This window comes from Epinephelus moara, chromosome 24 (assembly GCF_006386435.1).
Source record: "Epinephelus moara isolate mb chromosome 24, YSFRI_EMoa_1.0, whole genome shotgun sequence".
NCBI lineage: Eukaryota > Metazoa > Chordata > Actinopteri > Perciformes > Serranidae > Epinephelus > Epinephelus moara.
In genome coordinates this window covers 15,840,299-15,862,156 of record NC_065529.1, presented here as the reverse complement: position 1 = coordinate 15,862,156, position 21,858 = coordinate 15,840,299, and the positions used below count along the sequence as shown (strand labels likewise).

Genomic DNA, 21,858 nt, shown 5'->3' with positions numbered 1-21,858 from the left:
TGAATAACCAATACGCATGTGCAGCAGTACCACTGTTCTGATTGGCCAATGGGTGAGCAGTATGTGGAAGGTATGTTGCCCTGGGTTTGGCCTGTCAGGCGGTGCTGACGGTACTTTAGATTGGAGCCCTTTTAAACTATTCACATCTTTGAGTAGTTTAATCTAGGCTATAGAAATGCTTTATATCATCATATGTGAGGCCTTTGTAAAATTTAGAAGTAACTAAAGCGGTACAATAAATATGTTGGAGTAAAAAGTACAGAATTTCCCTGTGAATTAAATCAGAATCAGATATACATTTTTGATCCTCACAGGGAAATTATGGTTGCAAACTGGCTATAGCAGAGATAATTTTAGAAGTAGAAATAGGAAGTAGAAGTATGACATATGTATAACTATAGAAATAAAATATGTGCAATGTGCTACAGTGTTAACATTAGCTTGTAAAATATTTAAAGATAAAGATTATGTCTAATGTCTATAATGTGCTAAGTATATAGTGTGTTAGAAATATAAAAAATGTGTGCCTCATGCTATAATACAATGTATAAAACTAGAAGTTGAAGTTAGAAATATAAAAAATGTGTATAATACTACAGTGTACAACACAATATATCTACGTGAGTAGGACTAAGAATAATAGATATATACAATATGTACAATAGGTGCAACATATATTGAATATACACTCAGAGTCGCATACAATGGAAATACCAAGGTTAAGTAAAATAAATCAAATGTACTGAAATACTGTACAGTATTTAAGAAAATTTATTTTATTTCATTTTTTGCCACGACCACAACTTTTCCAACCGAACATATTTTTATGAATTAATACACGACTTGTTGTCTCTGCTAAATTCCCTGTTAAGTTTCCAAGTTTACAGTAATATCTAGATTGATTTAATTAATATATTGCTTAAATAAAACAACGCAAACCCACACTGATACTTAGAAAAGAACATTAATACAATGGCACATATCTGACAAGTTTTTACTACTGACGTGACATAAGGAGCCTCCAAATCATGTTTCTTCAACTTCTCTCGCGATATTTTGGCAACTACACATCACATATCAAGGAGCTAAGCTAAAGCTAGGCTAACTAGCTGCTACAAAGTGACATGTAGTCAACTTTACAGTCAGTCTCAATGAAGGAGCTTCCACAGTGATTGGGACATGGAGATAAGAAATATCAAGGACCAGGTAGTAAATAAAACTTAACGTTTGATAACTTACAGTGGCTTTCACAAGCATTGGACACAGCTGGCTAGTCATGTTAGCGACATGTCGAGCAAAGTTTGCTACAAGGCTACTTTCAATGTAACTAATAATTTGCTATGCAAAACTAGACTTTGTTTCAATTTGATATCCGATGTTTGAGTTTTGTAATGTACCTAAACCTTATCATTTGGGCAGCTGAGCTCTCTGGTACACGAAGTCCAATCTCTGCCAAACAAACATTTTAATCTTTAAATGGATCCAGATTTTCTTTTCTGCATACTCAAGTCTGTTTAATGTTATCTATGGAAGACAAATCTGGGCGAGTTATTCGTAATATGTGTAAATATTTGCTAAAATTAGTAGGAGCTTTGCATGATTCAAACAAGTAAGTCCTCTTGTTCTTCAGACAGATTTGCTAAAGCAATAAAAATGCTTTGTAACTGTACGTGATGTCCTTAACGTCACCGAAGCAGATTGCATCATTCCACTTACAATATTTTATTTGTGACAATTTGAACATTAACATTTTTCCTGGAAATGCACAGAAATTTGATTGTTACCAACTCTTTATTTAGACATGTTACAGTTTTATTGGCATCACCACAAAGTCATGGATCTATTTATGATCTCAGTGTGTTGAAACAAGTTTAAAAGAAACCACTTTCCTATTTCTTTCTTGCTTTCTGCAAAAATAATATCTAGAAAAACCTCATGAACTGTGCCTAATTCTAATGCAGTTTCAACATTTGTTTTTTTTGTCCTTGGTGTCTTTCATGTGTTTGCATGTCATGTATGTCTTTCAGTCTCCACTGGTCCAGGCTATATTCAGCCGAAACACAGAAGAAGTGACATTTTTGTTAAACCACAATGAAGATGTCAATTCACTGGTGATATAATCTTACATTAACTCTGCTCTTATATTGTTTTTTGCAAGTATTTGCATGAATTATACTTTGTACAAACAATTCAGCTATAAATCTCTGCTGTAGGTTACTCACCGTTGATGTCTTGACTTACAACACAGCTTTTCTTTAATAGAAAATTCAGACTTGTGTATGTTTTTGGTTACAGACAGTTTTCTGGACACATTTGATGCAAGATGTTAGTATGCTAAAGTGTTATATGAACATGGAGGAGAACAATGTAAAAAAAAGTTTAACGTGCACATTAACTGTTCAGACATTTGGAGTCAGAATATAACATGAATGTTATATAATATGAGGATAATCTGATAAAATGTATTGTATTTCTTTTCTCTCAGGACCAAGAACAAAGCACACCACTTCATGCTGCTGCTTATTTGGGCGATGTCCACACTATGGACCTAGTTATTACTTCAGGTAGAAAAGCTATTTATCTCTCTTTGAAATATGTCAAGAATAAATGGAAAGCCTATCATCAACTCCATACACTTGTGTATATTTTTACGAATCACCCTTTATAGTTATTAATACAATGAGTCAGTGAAGCACAGAAGAACTGAAATTCACCCAAAACACTCAAATTAATATCTAACTGCGCTGTTGCTTTCTGTCACAGGTGCAAATGTCAACGCTAAGGACCAGGGTTTGCTGACTCCCTTACATCGAGCAGCTGCCTCTCGAAATCAAGTATGTTTCTGTTTTAAAACACAGGGAGAGAAAGTTTTTTCTAAGGACTTGACCACCAGATTGTAACGTTTAACTCTGTCTTCGAAATTTTTGTTTTTTTCCTCAGAAATCTGTGGAGCTGCTCCTAAAGCACAGAGCAGAGGTCAATGCAAAGGACAAATACTGGCACACACCTTTACACATGGCAGCTGCAAAGTGGGCCACAGGCTGCGCTGAAGCTCTTTTACCACATGTGTGCAGCCTGGATGTTGCCGACAGGTCGGGAAGGACGCCGCTGCATCATGCAGCGCACAGCGGCCATGAAGAGGTAAACTTTAAAGTTGATAGTATTAACCAGTCTTCCTCCTGATCTTTTTCCATGTCTAACATTAACTACCAGACCTGTATGTTTGATAGTTATCATTTCAATGCTGGAAAGTAGATTTGCTCAAGGAAAGTGAATTTGTTTCATAATGTATTGGACTAGTTTTAAACAATATTTGTCTCTCTGTGTAGCCAAATAATAACCAGAGCCCTGTTAGAGCGTGTAACGCCAAGTTTTCAAGTGTTTCATAGACTGTTGTCAAAACAAAACAACACAATCCACTGGACGATAGTTATAGATAGAAATGAGATGAGCTGATAGACACATGGGTTGACCGACGTATTATGTTTCTGCAGATGGTGTACTTGCTCCTGAGCAAAGGTGCCAGTGTGAGTGCCAAAGACAAGAAGGAAAGGCAGGCAATCCACTGGGCCGCATACCTTGGTGAGCAGTGTCATTGATCAGTTAAAAGCTGTGAATTTTGTTATATTGTAAAAGAAAAGGATAAAGAACCTTTATCCTGACTTAAAAACATGAAGTAACACAGACAATTTTTTTTAGCATACAGCTGTTGATTTATTGTAACAGCATATGGCTGCCCCGGCTTATCAACACAACCTGACTAAAAGTCTCTTAACAACGTCAATATCTGGGGAATATTTGATCAAACTGGCTTGAATCTTGAGATACGGGTGTGCTGTGATGTGCATGCGTGGCAGAGATGTGTAGTAAATGTTCAGCTCTTCTTTCAGGACATGTGGAGGTTGTGAAGCTGCTGGTGTCTCACAGTGCTGATGTGATGTGCAAGGACAAACGTGGTTACACTCCGCTCCATGCTGCAGCCGCCAGTGGACAGTTAGACGTGGTCAAATACCTGTTGAGACTGGCGGTGGAGGTAAAGTGGCTCAGTCACACCACACTTCAACTGAAATCATAATACATTGTTGCCGCTGTCGTGTTTCATGCATTGTATGTTCTGTAAAGAACGTTATTAATAAATGTGCTTAATCTTGTTTAATCTTGCTGCGGAGGGTTTCCAGAGTATTTGTAGAAATTTGTCTTTGCATTAAAAGGTAGCTTCAGTATTTTTTTTAACCTGGAGCAAATTTTCATGTTTTTGTGTCTAAGTGACTTATTAGAACAACAACTTTTGAGACTGGTCCAGTATTTGGCAGCAGCCGCTAAACAGGCTGCAATGTAATCACTCAGGGCAATTATGCATCGTCAGTTAGTCCACTAAAATTGCTTGTTTTTTCCACTGACAGGCTAAGATTGTTATTATTAGTGTCTGACAACATTTTGGAAAGGATCCCTACAGAAATAGATCTTTGTTCAAGAGTGAGATCCTCTTTGTCACCTAACCCACCACATTTCATTTAAATAAAGTCATTTTAAAATCTTTAAAACACTCTTTATTCAAAGTCAGCAGAAACAAAATAAAACTCATGAAAAACATTTTGGGTTGTCTCTCCACTGTTCCAACAATCACCAACTCTGGTTTGTTTGACACAAAACTTACATTCACCCAGTTTGATGTGAAAATATGCTGCTCCATACACAAAATTAGTGTTTTTTTAAAAATGGATTTTGGTAGGTTTGCCGATTTTGGGTTATACATAAAGGTCTTTCTCACTAGGGACCTTTCCATCATGTTGTTAGACACTTCTCAATCTGAGCCTGTCAGTGGCAAAAACAAGCACTTGTAGTGGACATAAAGCGACGATGCCTGGAGTGTTTAGATTGCATCTCGTAGCTGCCAACTGCAGCCCTCTCGCTAAATACTGGACCAATTTCAAAAATCATTGTTCCCCTTAGTCACTAAAACAAAAAAAACATGGGAAAATACGTTTGAGGTTAAAGAAAAATACAGACGTTACCCTTTAAAATAAGAATAAACATGTCAGAAAACATCCTGCTCAACTACTCTACCAGAACACAGCAGTCCATCATTACAAATGGTTTGATGTGAGATTAGGCATCAGTAACATGGCGTGCTGTAGAGCTCCAGGCTTGGTGTCAAGTTGATTCTGGTCTGTGACATTAATCATGTCACTACTTCATCAGTAATCTGTTTTTCAATGATGATACCATCAGGTCACGTGATACATGTCTACATTCACAGCTGTAGCTAATATTAGTTTACAAATACATCACATACTTCCCTTTGAACAAGCCAGATCTTTCAAACCAGATTTCCTTTTCATTTAAAAATGCCTCCACGCTGCATCGGCCGAGTCACTTGACTCTTACACTGATAATAAATTTAACTGTTTATCTGGCTGACAAAACAAGGCTGTCATGCTTTTAAATTACCAGACATGTTTCATTTTATACCATTCATCAATTGTTTTCCTCCTCTGTCTCTCAGGCTGATGAGCCTAACATTTGTGGGAACACAGCGCTCCACATGGCCTGTCACACAGGGCAAGACGCTGTGGCCACTGAGCTGGTGAACAGTGGTGCCAACATCAATCAGCCCAACCACCTTGGCAGCACGCCGCTTCATCTGTCTGCCGCCTCCTCCAGCGGGGTGCTGTGTCTTGAGCTGCTAATTAACAATGGTGCTGACGTCAGTGTGCAGGTGAAGAGCTTGTTTTTGAATGTACAATGTACAGATTATAATGAATTATGCCTTTCTTTTAACCAAATTTTTTTTTTCTCTGCTAACAGAATAAAGAAGGGAAGAGCCCTCTGCATATGGCTGCCATGCACGGCCGCTTCTCAGGCTCACAGATTCTGATCCAAAATGGTAACATACCCTCAGAATATACTCTGACTTCAAATATCCAAGCATGTCCTCAGCTGAAACAACATCATACTTACATCCTGTTTCCCTCTCCCTCTGTACACAGGTGGGGAGATTGACTCTGTCGATATATTTGGAAACACTCCTCTTCACATTGCTGCCAGATACGGTCAGGAGCTGCTGATCAGTACTCTGCTGACAAATGGTGCTGATAAGACCAGGTAAGTCTGTCCAAACCTGAGACCCTCTTTTCACTTTACGTTAAAGGCGTTTTTGGTGATTGGATCAGTCAGATAGTGCTTTACTACATGAATGACAAGTACAAAACCCAAAACATATCGAGGACATATTGTGATCCAACTGGTCAAACCACCTCCAGAGGTGGTCAGAGACGCATTGTTATCACATCGAGCTCAAGTGTAAATGCAGATACACTTACCATTCACCTACAACAACTGCGTGGGCAAAATCTAACTTGCACATGACTGTTCCAAACCAGCAAGGCAGCAGCGGCTCTCCCTTACCTGACACTGAAGCTGCCGTGCACACGGTGGTCTCTCTGTTAACTGATGCTAACATAACTGGGGTGTCTCCCTCATCTGTAATGTATTCTTCTGTCAGTCACTGTCTTTACAATCAGGAAGGCCTGTTTCATCCTCGTTGACCTTGCTGTTGGCTTCTAAATTTTGCTGACAGGCTCTGACATATATAACAAAGAAAACTATGGACCAACAAAGATTATTTTTAATATTTGTTTTATTTTTATGCACATATTGTCTCTGAAAATACAGACAATATCATGCACCCTGTGTAATTGTAATTTATGAGAAATAAAAGCTTTTTTTCCATTCTTACCATAATAGCTGTTGACAGGCGGGTAGTTGCTGATGGACGGGGGCAGGGCCTTGCACTGCTTGGGCTGTAGAGGGGTATACTTAACAGGCCAGAGTCAAGACCATAGTGTCTGCTTTTAGCTTGGTCAGACTAAAGTATACAGGCAAAACTTGTCAATTCATATTGCAGCCGAGCCATTCATGAATGGCTAAATAAATGGTGGGGAAAAGCTACAACCAACCAGTTGTTTGAGCAGGACAGAGTGATCAGATCTCAGTGTGAACAGTGGAGACGCATATTAACACCAGGTGTCACTGTAATCAGGTTAAATCCTATCTAGATAGGTGTACATAAAATGAGATGCAGGTGTAAAGAGGGTCTGAGAGTGTTTGGTGTTTGTGTTTTTGATTTATTCTTGTTCCAGTTAAGCTGTAAAATAAAAGCATAATTACACATACGTACAGACTTAATTATTGCAAATAATCTTGTAATATTCTGCTGCCTGACTAAGACGTTTATCTGCACACAAAACATTGAGCTGAAAACTGGCTTTCAATACTAAAACATTCAAATAAGCCAATTCCAATTTCATACAGAAAATCTCTTCCCATCTTAGCACAAACTAAAGTGAATAATCTTTGTTGTGATCTCTGCAGACAGGGGATTCATGGGATGCTTCCACTGCATTTTGCGGCGCTCTACGGATTTCCAGACTGTTGTCGAAAGTTAATATCTAATGGTGAGAATATGTTTGAGTAATTGAGTTGTGCTCCTCAATTTATCCACCAAGATTTAACATTTAAATACCGACACAACTGAATTTTTTTTTTCACTTAACAAAATGTTATTGTTGGCTGTGTATCGTTCAGGCCAGTTTTACGTGATGCCGTCTAAAACGCCGTCAACTGGGGCTGATATAAACACCTTAGATGATTACGGGAGGACCTGCCTGCACGCAGCTGCCTCTGGAGGGTGAGCTAACACACACACATGCACATCATTAAAATTATTACTTTTTTTGTTTTGTTTTTTTACACTATATATACATTCACAATACATACAAAGTTTAACTTACTGATAGAAATCTACATGTTTGTTTCTCAGCTGATCATAGTTAAAGATATTGGACTGTTTTCCTTCTATTTTTACAATCTTCATATGATTTTTCATATCTAAAATATTGTAGATACATTAGGAGGATATTTTCTGCTTGTGAAAATTACATTTCACCATATTTTTTGTCAGATTTTGGCCATCATAAAACCCAGTGCTTAGTTTAAATCTTGTCTTGCTGTCAGTTGGTTTCTGAACTTGTTGATCATTGTAGCCATTTAACATAAAACATAAATGCAATTAAGAGCATGCAGCAATAAATAACACTATAGCTCTGCTCCAAGTGTGGTGTCATTTGTTGAACACTTCTGACCTTTTTTCCTCTCGTGACAGAAATGTCGACTGCCTGAACTTGCTGTTGAATAGTGCTGCTGCTGATCTGGATGCAAAAGATCATTTGGGAAGGTAAGTGGTGCTGAATATCTGGAGCTAAGACTTCAACTCTGTTATGGTGTTACCTGATATCACAGCTGTCCCCTGCTGCACCTCACAGATCTCCTTTGCACTATGCTGCCGCTAACGGGAACAGCCAGTGCACGATCGCCCTGGTGAGGGCAGGCGCTGAGGTCAACGAGCTAGATCTGACGGGCTGCAGCCCTCTGCACTACGCTGCTGCGTCTCACACCTTTAGTGGGTAAGTGAGCATTTACTGTTATTTTAATGTTTTATTCGTTTTACTTGGACAGGTTGATAATCCCAACTTCATTCAGAACACTTAAAAAAGTGTCTGTCTTTTTTTCAACAGAGGGGAAACGAGCTCTGAGCCTGACAGTGAGGGAAAACAACATGAAGCCTCTCTGTAAGTGACATATTTGTAACACATACTGCTAATTTTGTGTTTGTATTATTTTAAATTTTGTGTTTGTATTATTTTTTATGTTCAATAAACTGACCTAAGAAAATCATAAAGCAGATAAACGTTATATGTGCTCTGCTGTGCAGAATCCACAATAATTTTGTCTTTCAGTCAGTATATGTTTGTTGACTCGCTGTAACCGAGCCAGCCGTCAGTTATTACATAAAGTGATTAATAACAAAATCAGAGATCAGAAAAAAAGTCAAAATCAAATCTGTGAGATCAAATAGAAAGACAAGGTGAAACCATACTTTTATTATTTTGGGTGATGAAAACATTTGTAAGACTTTGAACACGTTACAGATACAGGGTTTAATTTTAATATATAAAAGTGCATTAAAAATAATTTGTCTTGGGTGCACTTGATATTTAAAAACACATAAAAACCATGTTTCATTTAGTGGAACCTTTAATGCATTTCCCAAAGACATTGAGAAGTGAATGTTTGTGAAACACTTACAAAGTCTGTCTTTGATAACGTTTTGTTACTGGAAAAAGAATTGAACAGAGGGAAAGGGATGGTTCACAAAATACACGTTTCTTACTGAAAGTGCTGTTTATTCACTGTATCAATTGTTTTGGTGTGAGTTGCTGAGTGTTGGAGATATAGGCCATAGAGATGTCTGCTTTCTCTTGAATATAATGGAACTAGATGGCACTCAGCTTGTGGTGCTCAAAGCACCAAAAATAATACATTTGAAACACTCAACAGCAATGTCTCTTTCCACCACGCAGAAGGAAGCAAGACGTTGAAAGACATTGATGTTGAGTTTTTCAGATATATTTTTTGGCACTTTGAGCACCAGAAGCTGAGTGCCATCTAGTTCCATTATATTGGAGAGAAGGCAGACAACTCTACAGACGGTATGTCCAACACTCGGCAACTCACACCAAAACAATCGACACTGATAAATAGCACTACAGGTAAGAGAGATTTGGGGGTGAATTGTCCCTCTAATGTTGTGCTCTGTATGTTCAGGTGTTTAGACTTCCTGCTTGACAATGGGGCTGATCCAACTCTGAAGAACAGTAAGGGTTACAGTGCCGTCCACTATGCAGCAGCTTATGGGAATAAACAGCACCTGGAACTGGTCAGTGGTATCTTTGATTTAGAGGCACATTTTTTCTTGGTAAATAATTATCGACTCGACCTATAGTAGTTGACGTTTTTTGTTTTTTTCTTGTAGCTCCTGGAGATTTCTTTCAACTGTCTTGAAGAGGTTGAAAGTAATATTCCAGTCAGTCCGTTGCACTTAGCTGTAAGTAGCACATGATTACAATGATGCACTAGAACAGATGTGACTTACATGAAGACCACATGTTTACAATACTTTCATGATGCATTCTGCTGTTACAGGCGTACTATGGTCACTGTGAGGCGCTGCGTTTGCTTTGTGAGACATTGGTGAGTCTGGATGTGCGGGACATTGACGGCAGAACTGCCCTCCACCTGGCTGCTCAGAGAGGTTTCGCCCCGTGTGTAGAGGTGCTGCTGAAACATCAAGCCTCTTACACACTGAAAGAGCACAAGCATAAGTGGACGGCTATCCATGCTGCAGGTGTGTGTGTGTGTGTGTGTGTTGGGTCCTGGGATGTTTAAGGAAATCCTTATAAGATAGGATTTGTACAAAGACACATTTAAAATAATGTTGTAACTTTCACATATGTAGTTTATATCAGTATATATCACATAAGTAATTAATCTCTGTGAAACTGATATTTTTTTACTTAATCTTTTTTTCCTTTTACTCTTCCTCCTGTGCAGCCGCTGAGGGTCAAATGGACTGTCTGCTTTTATTGGTCAACAGGGAACAAAGTGCCGACGTCATCGACAGTCCAGATACACAGGGACAGTGAGTCACTTTGTTATCATTGGTTGATTCAGTAAATTCTGGACATGCACAGCGATTACATACATTACTGTTAATTTTAATCTTAATAGAATAATTTGTCTTATTATGACATGGCAGAGTGTAAAATATCGTGTATATATAACCTAATAATATAATATACTGGAAAAACTGTAGCTATAAAAGAACTAGTAAAATGTTTATCACCAGCTGTGACAGTGGGGCTGGTATTGTGAGTCTGTGTGTGTCATCATGGCAGAATGTGGTCCAGGTGACATCTACTGTAGCAGGAACTACCACAGAAATGTTTTAGAGTATTTTGCCAGGTGTTTGTCTGTCTGTCTGTGGACAGATTTTGTCAGTGCGGTGGCATCACAACTGTGAAAGTTAGAAGATGGCTGTGGTCTTAACAAGCCACGGTCATGGATCACAGTTTTGCGGCTAGTGTGATCTCATCAGAAGATGGTGTTTAGTATTTATATTGTATTTTAAAAGTATTATAAAACAATTACTATAGGTGTTACTGATACAGATATAGATGTGTAGGAGGTTTTTTTGAGCTAAATTATATGTCTGTACTGTGATGTTGATATTGACCTTTTCTTAACAAATTTATGAAAATTCCAGGTTGAAAACAGCTCAACATCTACTGTTTAAATCAGCCCTGAACCTTGCAAGGCCTGACACAGAGTCAATCGGTTGTTGTTGTTGGTATGGTTGTTGTTGTCTGTGTCATAAAATGTATTTAAAAAAAAAAAAAAGAATGTTAGGCGACTATCAGGCTTAAAAAAAGTTAGTCGCAGAGGAATACTGACCTGCCAGATGTGCTGGCTGTCATTAACTGACACAGATCAGATGACTGCGTTTTGAATATTTATTGTAAGAAAAGATTGCATCCAAAACATTACTGTACACAGGCGTCCATAACAAAACAAAACAAAACAGTGATCAAAAGAAACTATCAAAACTTAACAAAGCATAAAGCGGTCAACAAAAATTAGGGCTGTGCCTGTCACCCCCTCTCATTCCATTCATTCGCAAAACTGACTGACAGTAGTGATATACGTATTCCAATACCATGTGACCCAATTACCGGACGTTGCAAAATAAGGTGTACAAATAATAACAACAAAGATCATAATCCAGCACCCACAATTCCCTCCTAGCAACTTCTGCCTCACACATTCACGCCCCTCACACCTTCCTTGCTTTTTTAACTTTTTCAAAGTTATGCAGACTCAGAACAAGGGGTGAAGTTACTCTTTAAGGAGGCTGGGTTATTTTACTCATCAAAAATCCAAGGTGTTTTAGCTATTCTGACACAATCAGAGAATTATCCTCACAGCATACTTCTTCTTCTGTTTGTTTGTTTTATGCAGGACGGGTCTCATGCTGGCAGCTCTGGGATGCCACACTGACTGTGTCCACATCTTGTTGGAGAAAGGAGCGAAGGCTGATGCTGCAGACAAAAATGGCTTCACTGCATTACACAGAGCTGTAAGCGTATTTGCTGTGTGTTTGTGTGTGTGCATGTCCTATCACTTAATTAAAGGCACTTAATGATGTAAATGTGGGATTTGTGCCTTTACAGAGTCCTGGATGTGCCAGATGTGTTGTTGATATCTTATGTCCTCTCCCTGTAGGCCGCGTTGGGCAGTGAGGACTGTGTATCTGCTCTGTTGGAACATGGAGCCTCTGCTCTGTGTAGAGACTTTAAGGGAAGGACCCCGCTGCACCTTGTAGCGTCCCGCGGCCACACAGAGCTACTTCAAACTTTGCTAAAGGCTGCTATGAAAGCTGACCCTCTTGACTCCATATTGGACTACAGAGGCTACACGCCCACCCACTGGGCTGCCCACCAGGGTGAGACGTCAGGGCAAGAATTCATATCAGATGCACTTAAGTAATTCTAAAAAAAACCAAAAACAAAAGAGTTTGGATCAGTGTTGTATAGAATAACAATAAATTAAAAAGAAGCTGACAAACACATGCATGAATGGACATTTTGTGGAGCAGCGCCAGCACCTTCTCTCACCACCAGTTTCTATCTGCAGCATTGTTTTAGCCTTTGGATGATTCTCTCAGTTTTAACACTTGCTGGTCTTGTTAAAGACTTACATGATGTGATTTTGTATGACCATTATTTTACAAAGATTTGAATATCTACCTGTGTCCTGTGTCTGTAGGGCGTGAAGGATGTTTACACATTTTACTTGAAAACAAACTCTTTAGCAACCAGGAGGGAAACCAGTTCACTGCATTGCACTGTGCTCTGTGAGTACTGTAAATGTTCATCATACATTATCTTTATTAGATATTACCGGGAATAATATCTTTTTTAGTGTGATTCTTCACAATGTAACAACTCCCTTCTTCCTACGCAGAGTTAATGGACATGATGTTGCTGCTGGACTATTAGTGAAGACTGTTGGCCCTCAAATTGTAAAAGTTTGCGATGCCAAAGGAAGGTGGGTTCTGCTCTGAGCTGAGCTCTTCTTATAATAACAAATCAATTTCATGCAGCACTGCAGGTTGGGATCAGAAGTTTTAGGTTTATTTTCAGTTCAGGTATAAATCTACAAGCAGTGGTTGTATGTGTGCAATTAAATCACTCTTATGACAACTCAACATGATTATTGTTGCTGATTTGGTTCACAAATTTTTCAGTTTTTTTAAGCAAGCATTAAGAAAAGGTTATAATATTGACTGGTAAAATATAGTCATTAAAACAGATTTTATTAAAATCTCAAATGTGTTAATGATTCGCTGATTTATAATTTTGTTTAAGGGGGCCTACTCTGCTCATTTTCAGATTCGTACTTGTATTTAAGGTTTCTATAAAGACATGTTTTCATGCTTTTTTGGCCAAAATACATTTTTATTCCTCTTACTGTCTGTGCTGGAACACCTATATTCACCCTCTGTCTGAGATGCTCCGTTTTAGTGCCTGTCTCTCCGAGCCCCCCTTCCAAAAAAGCCTAGTTAGCTCTGATTGGTCAGTGTTTCTGGGTCTTGTGCATCTCAGTGTTGTTGCACCTTCATTGCAGCCGCGGAATGACAGAATAGAGCAGAACTTTCTACTATGAAAAATTAAAGCTTCTAAACATAACCAGTCATGTTCCAGCAGAGTTATGATCCAAAATTGGGGAGAAATTAACATCAGCAACCAAGATTACAAGTTTTCTTGCGTTGCCAGGAAACACGTAGTGTAGTGTGCGTGAAGCAGATGACCATATCTGACAACATCTTGTCTCAAAAGTAGAAAAAACAGTTGGAAACACAGTATTAAGACAAAACACCTGAGGTTTTTGCTCACACAGATTACTTTTACATACATTTACCTCATTATTTAAAATTTTGGCCAGATTTAATATGAACATCTGTCATTTTAACATCATATATGACAGAAAGTAAGGAAATGCATAATAGGTCCACTTAAAACCTGCAATATTTTGTTATCCTAAAAGGTACAAGAAAGACCTTTCGTAGCTTTCAGAAAGATGCTAATTAAACAGTATTTTCGTGTTCAGGAGTGGTGAATTTTCATGTGTATGTTGTGTGTGTCCAGGACGCCACTGCATGCGGCTGCTTATTCAGGAAATGTTGCTGGGCTCCAGCTGGTCCTGGCCCAGGGAGCGGACGTCAATGCTGTGGACCATTGTGGATGCTCTGCTGTGATGGTTGCTGCTGAATGTGGACAGACTATGGCTGTTGGTATGTGATTGAAATTTCTGCTATCAGTGTCTTATAGTGTGTATGCCATTATCCTTATCAACACCTTGGAAACCTCAAAACACATCAGCACTGTTTTCAGCTCAAGAAGAGCACAAAATACACAATCTCCATTTTTGCCTTTATTATTTACTTTCAAGCACTCAATTATACATGATAACTTAAGAAACATGTCTCCCTTTAGCACATGGGTACTGTTGTTTTGACCCACACAGCCCTCACTTATGGTTCCCTTTAATACACCACATAAATGTGTTTCCCTGTTGGACAGATTGTAAGTTGCTAAATGTCGAAGTATCTGAACGTCTAAGGTCCGTATTCGTTGTGAAAGCTGTTTTATTTTCTGCATTTCAGAGTTCTTGCTGCACAAAGCGAAGCCAGACCTGACCCTGGTGGATGTCAATAATAACACTGCCCTTCACTTAGCCTGCAGCAAGGTCACATACACATACAAATGCATGTACTGTTTGCATGCATGTAGTGGCACAATAACAAGTTTTGCATGTGTGTAGCAGCAGTAATGTATCTGTCAGATCAGCTGATAACCTGCCAAAATATTATAAAACCCCAGTTTAAAATGAGATTGAAAATGTAATCAAACAAGCTTTCAAAGTTATTTTTATTTCATAGAGTTATGAATGTGAGAATGTGGTGCTATAGCAGTGCACGGTGTGTCATTTACTAAATAATGCAAATCAATTGAAAGCTTTGATTACATTCTCAGATTATACTTGTGATATTGACAATGATTTTCAGGCAGTTTGTTCAAAGTGATAATTTGTTTTAGCAGTATAGTTCAATGTGTTTTATTCCACAGGGTCATGAGATGTGTGCCCTGCTGATCCTTGGAGAGATCAGCGACTCCTCCCTCATAAATGCAACAAACAGCTCCCTCCAAATGTGAGTTGTATGCTGTTATATATATGTTACAAACTTATCAAAACGTGTAAAACTGTGAAATGTTGACAATAATTATCTTGGAATTTATGTTTGGTATTAAGACTGTGTGTGTTGATAGATTCTGCAGGTTAGTAGTGCAGGGCATGATAATATCACAGTATTTCCACAGTTTCTTATAAGATAATGAGTTTAGTTAGTTTTTTAAATAGTATGACTTTATTCTCATAAAATTGTAACTTTTTATTCGAAATCTCAGATTTTTTTTCCTCAGCGTGGCCCTAATATCTGTCGTAACATTGTGATGTTGCTGGTTAATATTTCCTGTTTACTTTACTAAAGTATTTTTCTATTTGGTTTGAAGTTTACGAAGAAAATTTTATAATATCTGCTCTCCTGCCATCAGACCCAGTAATACTGCATGTGAATTCTTTAATGTGGTTGCTTGCATTCCTCCTAAGTGCGCTGTAATCAGACCTGTCTTTCTTTCTCATGCAGGCCTCTTCACATCGCAGCAAGGAAAGGCCTGGCAACTGTAGTGCAGGTGTTATTGAGCAGAGGAGCAGCAGTCATGGCTGTAGATGAGGAAGGTAAGCAGGAATAATTATGTTTCTTTGATAAAATACCACTGTGATTATCTGGGATAGGCTCTAGGGCCCCTGCAACCCTGTTCCAGGATATGCAGTTACAAATGATGGATGGATGAATGAATAAATGATACAGCACCAAAGCAGTCCATGTTTTCAGCCATAAATTGTTACTGAAGAACACTGTAGGATGATTGTTTGTCTGTTTGCCTTCTGCAGGCCACACGCCAGCTCTGGCCTGTGCCCCAAACAAGAACGTGGCAGACTGTCTGGCCCTGATCCTTTCCACCATGAAGCCTTTTCCTCCCCGAGACGCCGGCCCTGGAACAGCCTCCCACTTCAACCCAATCCTGAAGAACTGCGGCATTGCTACCACCTGTGGGTCCAGCGGCAACCTGTGTCACGCCTAAGTCAAGGTGCTGCAGGAGGGCATTGTGGGCCTGGGTGAAATTTTTGTAGCCCAGTGTCGCCATGCACAGCCAAACACAAGGAACATGTGGTCATACATAGCTTCTTCTCTCTTGTGTCATGACATTTTTACATATCTGCATGCACACTAAGTGCTCGTGCACCAGTAGCATCGATTGCTTCTCTCGAACTTAGTCTTACACAATACTAATAATAGCAGACCTCTTAGATTATCTACCTGTCACGTTGAGTTTAGCACACATATTTGTTATTTTAATGAAGTATTAACCATTAAAAACGAATGGAGGTTTTAAAATGAGCACACTACACAAGCCTCTCCACTTGAACCCCGTCCACTGTCAGTATTGACGTAATTTCTCGTTAACCACCAGAGCCTGAAATCTCCATGTTTGTCTTCAGCTGATACAATTGCAAGACTAATCGGAAGGCTGTGTGTTTACGTATGTGTGTGTGTGTCTACATGTGCTACGTTAGACACTGCTTCTTAATATACTTGTTTTGAAATATCTAACAGGTGCTTTAAACCTTATATGCAATTAATAAGACTGTATTTTTCTAACCTGCCTGAAGTTCAGCTGACATTACACTGATATAAAATAACCTCATTATTCGAATATTATCATGACTTGCATAAGTTACATTTCAGTTTAGTAAAGTCACAAGCATGTGTATAGTATTAGTTATATAGTTTACAGAGTCTAGTGTATATATAGTTATTGAAATGAAGTTAACCTTTTACTTTTATTATCTTGAAAATCCCAAATTATTGAGAATTAACCTCAGGTCGCTCTGTACTGTACTGTGGGTGCAATAAAAAGCACATTTTAAGCAGGATGTTGCGTAACAAACGTATAACAGAAGTAACAGAATTTCAGTGAAATAAGCCAGAGAATAAAACAAACAAACGAAAGGGTAAAGAAATACGCTATGTGTTAATATTAAACGTTTTAAAGCACTAGAAAAAAAGGAATCCGTCAGTGTCTAAGCATTGAAGTCTTCAACAAATCTGTCATTTCACTGTCTGCAACTAAAGATTCAGTTAATTGTTGATTGTTTATTTTTTTTAATTAATGATTAAGTGCACATTATAAGCTGCGAGAGCCTAATGCGACATCTTTTAATTGTTTGTATTTTTCTTATCGGCAGTCTAAAACCCAAAGATATTTTATTTACACAGATATCCGACTAAGAAAAAGAGCAAATCCCTCACATTTTAAAGGCTGTAACCAGAGAATAACTGACATCTTTTGCTATGCACTAAATGGTTAAAGGATTTTTTGTGGATCACCTTGTCCATCAATTGTGTCAGCACCACATTTGACCTTTGTTATCGCTATAATGTGTGCAATGAAATTAAATGTAAGAAACTGCTCACATTTAACGCCACTAACAATCTGTGAAACACTAGAAACTAAAATAATTGTTTTCTTTTAATTATTGTTTACTGGCCCAGTGGAAAAATCTTCCTTCGTAATTGTTGAGTAATCATTGACATTCAATAAATCTGTTTTTAGGAGATATGTCACATATTTTACAATTAAGAAAATTTGCAGTGCCCACAGAACTATTTTTTTTTTTTAAATGTTATTCACTTGTTATAGGAGCTCTGTACGACTTTCAGAGCCTATCTGTAGCCCTTATTACACAGAGATCGCACTATAGGGTCACTACAAAGTCCCTTCTTTATGCTTCCTTTGTATTTTTACACAGAACCAAACAACAGCAGCATCATGCCGCTCTACTGTGTGATTTTAGACAGCATGCCGGCATCATGGAATCAGAAGAGGTGTGGCGACATGAAGTTTAACACAACAGCATTGGCCTCTAGTGTGACATTCGACATACGTGTCTGCAGCGCTTTATAAAGCACAACAATGGCATTAACATGGCAATAATAATCACTTACTGTCCCTGTTATGTGGCATCTGCTCGGAGGATAAGGAGCTCCCAGACCTCATTATTTTCCGAATTTGCGGACATATTTGGCTACTGTTCTTCTTCTTCAGTTAGCTGCTAACTGCCATCAGCTACTTTTAAAATCTCCGGTGATGAGTCGCACACATAGCACGTCATCAAAACATCACACTGGGGTCCCCGTGATCCTGTCATGCCAGCTGTCCCATTGTTACTACCTCCGGCAAGACACCTCTGCCCCCCATTCTGCAATTGTACCTTTTTATACAGAGCGGTGAGGTGGCACAACAGCATGAAATTCCCATCTTGTTGAAGAGGCCGTGTAAAAGGGGCTCATGATTCAGAGTGCTGTCCTAATATCACCATTAACCGACATATAAGCACAGTGCAGAGTGGCAGCAATTCGCTCGCCAGTGGGACACACTCATAGGGACTCACATGCACACGCAGCCGGACCGTCTACCATAACGTAGAACAGAGAAGCTTGGATTACAACACACAGAGCGTTAGCATGACTTCATTTTCTGTTTTACTCCTCTCTATCTTTGCATTGCAAATTAAGGTTTGCTGCCATATTAATGCTCTGAATATCCCGTACAGAACCTTAAAATATATTAGCACAACATACCTGTACTGGTACAAAGATGCCACTGCCTCTCTCTCTTTAAAGATCAAGTTTTATAAATGGAGTTTTTCATTAAATGTTTATCTTTTTTATATTTTGAAAAGCTGTATACACACACAGACTTTGATATTTCTCCTTTTCCTAATTGATGTCTTTTACCCAAGTAATACCCGCTGTGTTATCTTAAAAAGGCTTTAAACGATTTGCACTCTGACATGAAAGTTTACATTTTACAGTGAGGTGTCCTTCTTAGGTGTATGCAAGTATGATATGAAAAGGAAAGTGCATTTTACAAATTAAACTTAAAGATAACAGAAACTAATTCACTTTGAGCTTGTCCTTCCTTGTTTGATTAGAATGAAATCACAGGGACAAAATGGTTTGACATTTCTAAACACCAGTTGCAGTGAAATGTTTGTGTGTCTGTAGGAAGTGCTCTGTTAACAGCTTTTCATGTGAACAAACTGTCCTCTGTGCATTTTACCGAGATTTCAGGGCTTAACTCCCAACTTGAATACTCTGTGTGATTTAGTTGTGGATGGCATTCATATGAGAAATACATAATAAATTACTACCACAAGAATGGTCTCTGCAATGTTTTCTTTCCATTTCCATGTCGTTTAGCTCTATGAGAATTTGTGCACGTCATTGACCTTAAGCAGCTCTGCCACCTGACATCTGAACAAGGCTGTCCTGCATCTGTACAACCAAGATGCTTGAAAAACATTTTGCAGCTGTAAATTTTAACCAGAACAATTGAGTTTGTCTGATTAAATAAGACAGATTCCAGTTTTGTTTTGAGTAATGCTGTGCTGCAGGCTGAACGGTTTTGTGGCTCATACATATGTTAATCCATTATAGTAGTGATGGTTTAGAATATCTAACATATTTGCAATAGGTAGCAGTTTTAACCAAAGTGCATGGCTTCTTAAATGAGCTCATAGATTATCAAGAAGGGTTAGTGTTGATATCAGCAGCTGTTAATGGTATTGGTGTCTGAAAAGAAAAAGCAGTATTAAGCGATTTTTACTAATTATCTCAGTATGTGTGGTACTGAAAGAACGGACCTGTAGAAACTTATAAGGAAAGGAACACAAACCAGCTTGCAGGACATGTAAACACATTTTCAAGGTACAAATATGAACAACAGCAAAAACGTATAACTAAAATCACTCGAGAAATGACCCCTTTCCTTTCTATCTTATGAAAAGTGCAAATACACGAGATTATTTGCTTGAATTTATATGTCGGCCAATATTCTAAAAGTCTGCATCAGAAAGTTACATTCAAGGATCCCCAACACCACCAAGTAAAAGCGGTCTTCAGTACTTTGAGTTGAATATCAGGCCAACAGAAGAACATTTACTCAATTGTATTATATTTCTTTAGGGACTAGAATAGATTTGTGGCTTCTGGGGAAAAAAAATAAGGTCTGGAGCACCAGACGCCCACTCCTGTTCTGCCCCTTCTTTACTGTGGCTCATATGCACACAGGAATTAAAAGAAAAATAAGAGATAAAACAAGTATGTGCATCAATATATCAACACACTGTAAAAATGCTTAGAAATCCAATATGAACAGAGAATATCCACTTGATTGTTTGGGACTCCTGGTTACACTCTGGCCTGTTACAAGCATCATAACAGCCATGACCTGAGCATGATCTCATACAGCTGTATTCACTTTGAATCTATAGTCAGAAAGATGGATAGAGCCAAACATGATCTAAGTTTTGACGTTTTAATGAAGTATTTTAATTTTTTCAGACACAGAACATAAGAACAACAAATGTGTGTGGGTGATGGAAGGTGGAGAAGGTCAGGGTTAGGGGGGTGTAGGATGGTTTACTGCTGTTCAGCTTGATAAGCAGAACTCTCTACCACTTTATTGTCACTGTGGCTGCTCCTCTTCTTGCGAGCCAAGCTCCAGAAGCCCTGTCTCCTCTCCTTTGCCTCCTTCCCCTCCTCCTCCTGTCCAGCCTCAGCTGAACACACTGCAGCCTCCACCTCCTCCTCCACAATGCTGCTTCTCTGCTTCTTTCTGCCCAAGAAGCAGTGCTGCTTCTTCGTGTTCTTTTTAAGGGCAAGCTCCTGAAAAAATAAGAACAGTACATATTAGATATAGATCCAGATACATAGACTCACTTCTTCAGGCTAATTCTGACACAAGCTGTTAGAATCTGTAGGGACGTATTCTACAGAAAAAGCAACATACCTGATGTTGGATTATTTTCAAAAATCACAAGCTTCAGCTCCTCCTCTGCTTTGGTCACATCCCTCATCAGGGCATCCTCTTTCTCCAGCCAAAGCTCCTCCATCTCCTTCTGTCTCCTCTCCCAGCTCTCCTCTCTTGCAGCCAGCTCTCTCTTGAACTTCAGTTCCAGATCATCACACTTCTTTGTGCTCTGGTCCAGTTCAATCTGTTTGAGGCAGAGCTGGGATGAAACGATGAAATGCTCCTCTGTGCGAGTAATTTCGCCTCCGATGGCCCTGATGACTTTGTCTTTCTTGAAGTGACCACATTGGCACACTCCATCCACAGTCATTTCACTGCCTTGTTGGTTTTTAACTGGCTGTAGAAACCTAGGACTTTAAACCTGGGGTCCAGCAATGTTGCTAGCGTTGTCACATTCATCGTCTCTAAACCTGCCAGATGTTATCTGAGCCGACGTATTAGGCTTTCAGCCAACAGTTTGGCAGGGTCAGTATCTAAATGTGAGGCCTCACACTGCACCGTATGGCGGAGCATCTTCATAAGGGGTATTGTTTTTGAGGCTGACACATGTTTCTCCTCAGACAGTTCCACTGTGGCCTGGTGGAAAGGGCCTAAAACTTTTACAGTTTCCCCAATTATGTCATACTCACATGAAGTGAGTGGGCGAAGGTCTGTAGATAGAGAGGCCAGGGCTGCACCCACAGCTTCACGCTGTTCATAGAGGTGCTGTAACATGAACAGGGTGCTATTCCACCAGGTTTCTACTTCAATTTGTAATTTTTGGACCTGCCCATTGAGTCTTGCATATGGCTTAAACGGTCTTTTGCTGTGGTGCTGGTACGGAAGTAGGTCACGATCTTTCTCGATTTTGCCCGTATGTCGTTAAGGATGGGGACCTGGTCTAATGACTTTCGCACGATTA

General features: G+C 39.0%; 1 protein-coding gene across 1 annotated transcript; it reads left to right on the top strand.

The window, feature by feature from the left end:
- The first annotated feature begins 1,063 nt into the window (after positions 1 to 1,063).
- Positions 1,064 to 19,301, top strand: LOC126386050 (serine/threonine-protein phosphatase 6 regulatory ankyrin repeat subunit C-like). The gene is made up of 28 exons (XM_050038146.1): positions 1,064 to 1,206; positions 2,028 to 2,111; positions 2,486 to 2,564; positions 2,764 to 2,834; positions 2,941 to 3,141; positions 3,495 to 3,582; positions 3,891 to 4,033; positions 5,507 to 5,719; positions 5,809 to 5,887; positions 5,991 to 6,105; positions 7,375 to 7,457; positions 7,588 to 7,690; positions 8,165 to 8,236; positions 8,325 to 8,465; positions 8,577 to 8,630; positions 9,667 to 9,778; positions 9,875 to 9,946; positions 10,045 to 10,246; positions 10,453 to 10,540; positions 11,917 to 12,034; positions 12,181 to 12,400; positions 12,724 to 12,811; positions 12,922 to 13,005; positions 14,106 to 14,251; positions 14,624 to 14,706; positions 15,087 to 15,169; positions 15,665 to 15,756; positions 15,973 to 19,301. The coding sequence occupies exons 1-28, from the start codon at positions 1,180 to 1,182 to the stop codon at positions 16,161 to 16,163; spliced, it is 3,132 nt and encodes a 1,043-aa protein (XP_049894103.1). The 5' UTR covers positions 1,064 to 1,179; the 3' UTR covers positions 16,164 to 19,301.
- The last annotated feature ends 2,557 nt before the right edge of the window (positions 19,302 to 21,858 follow it).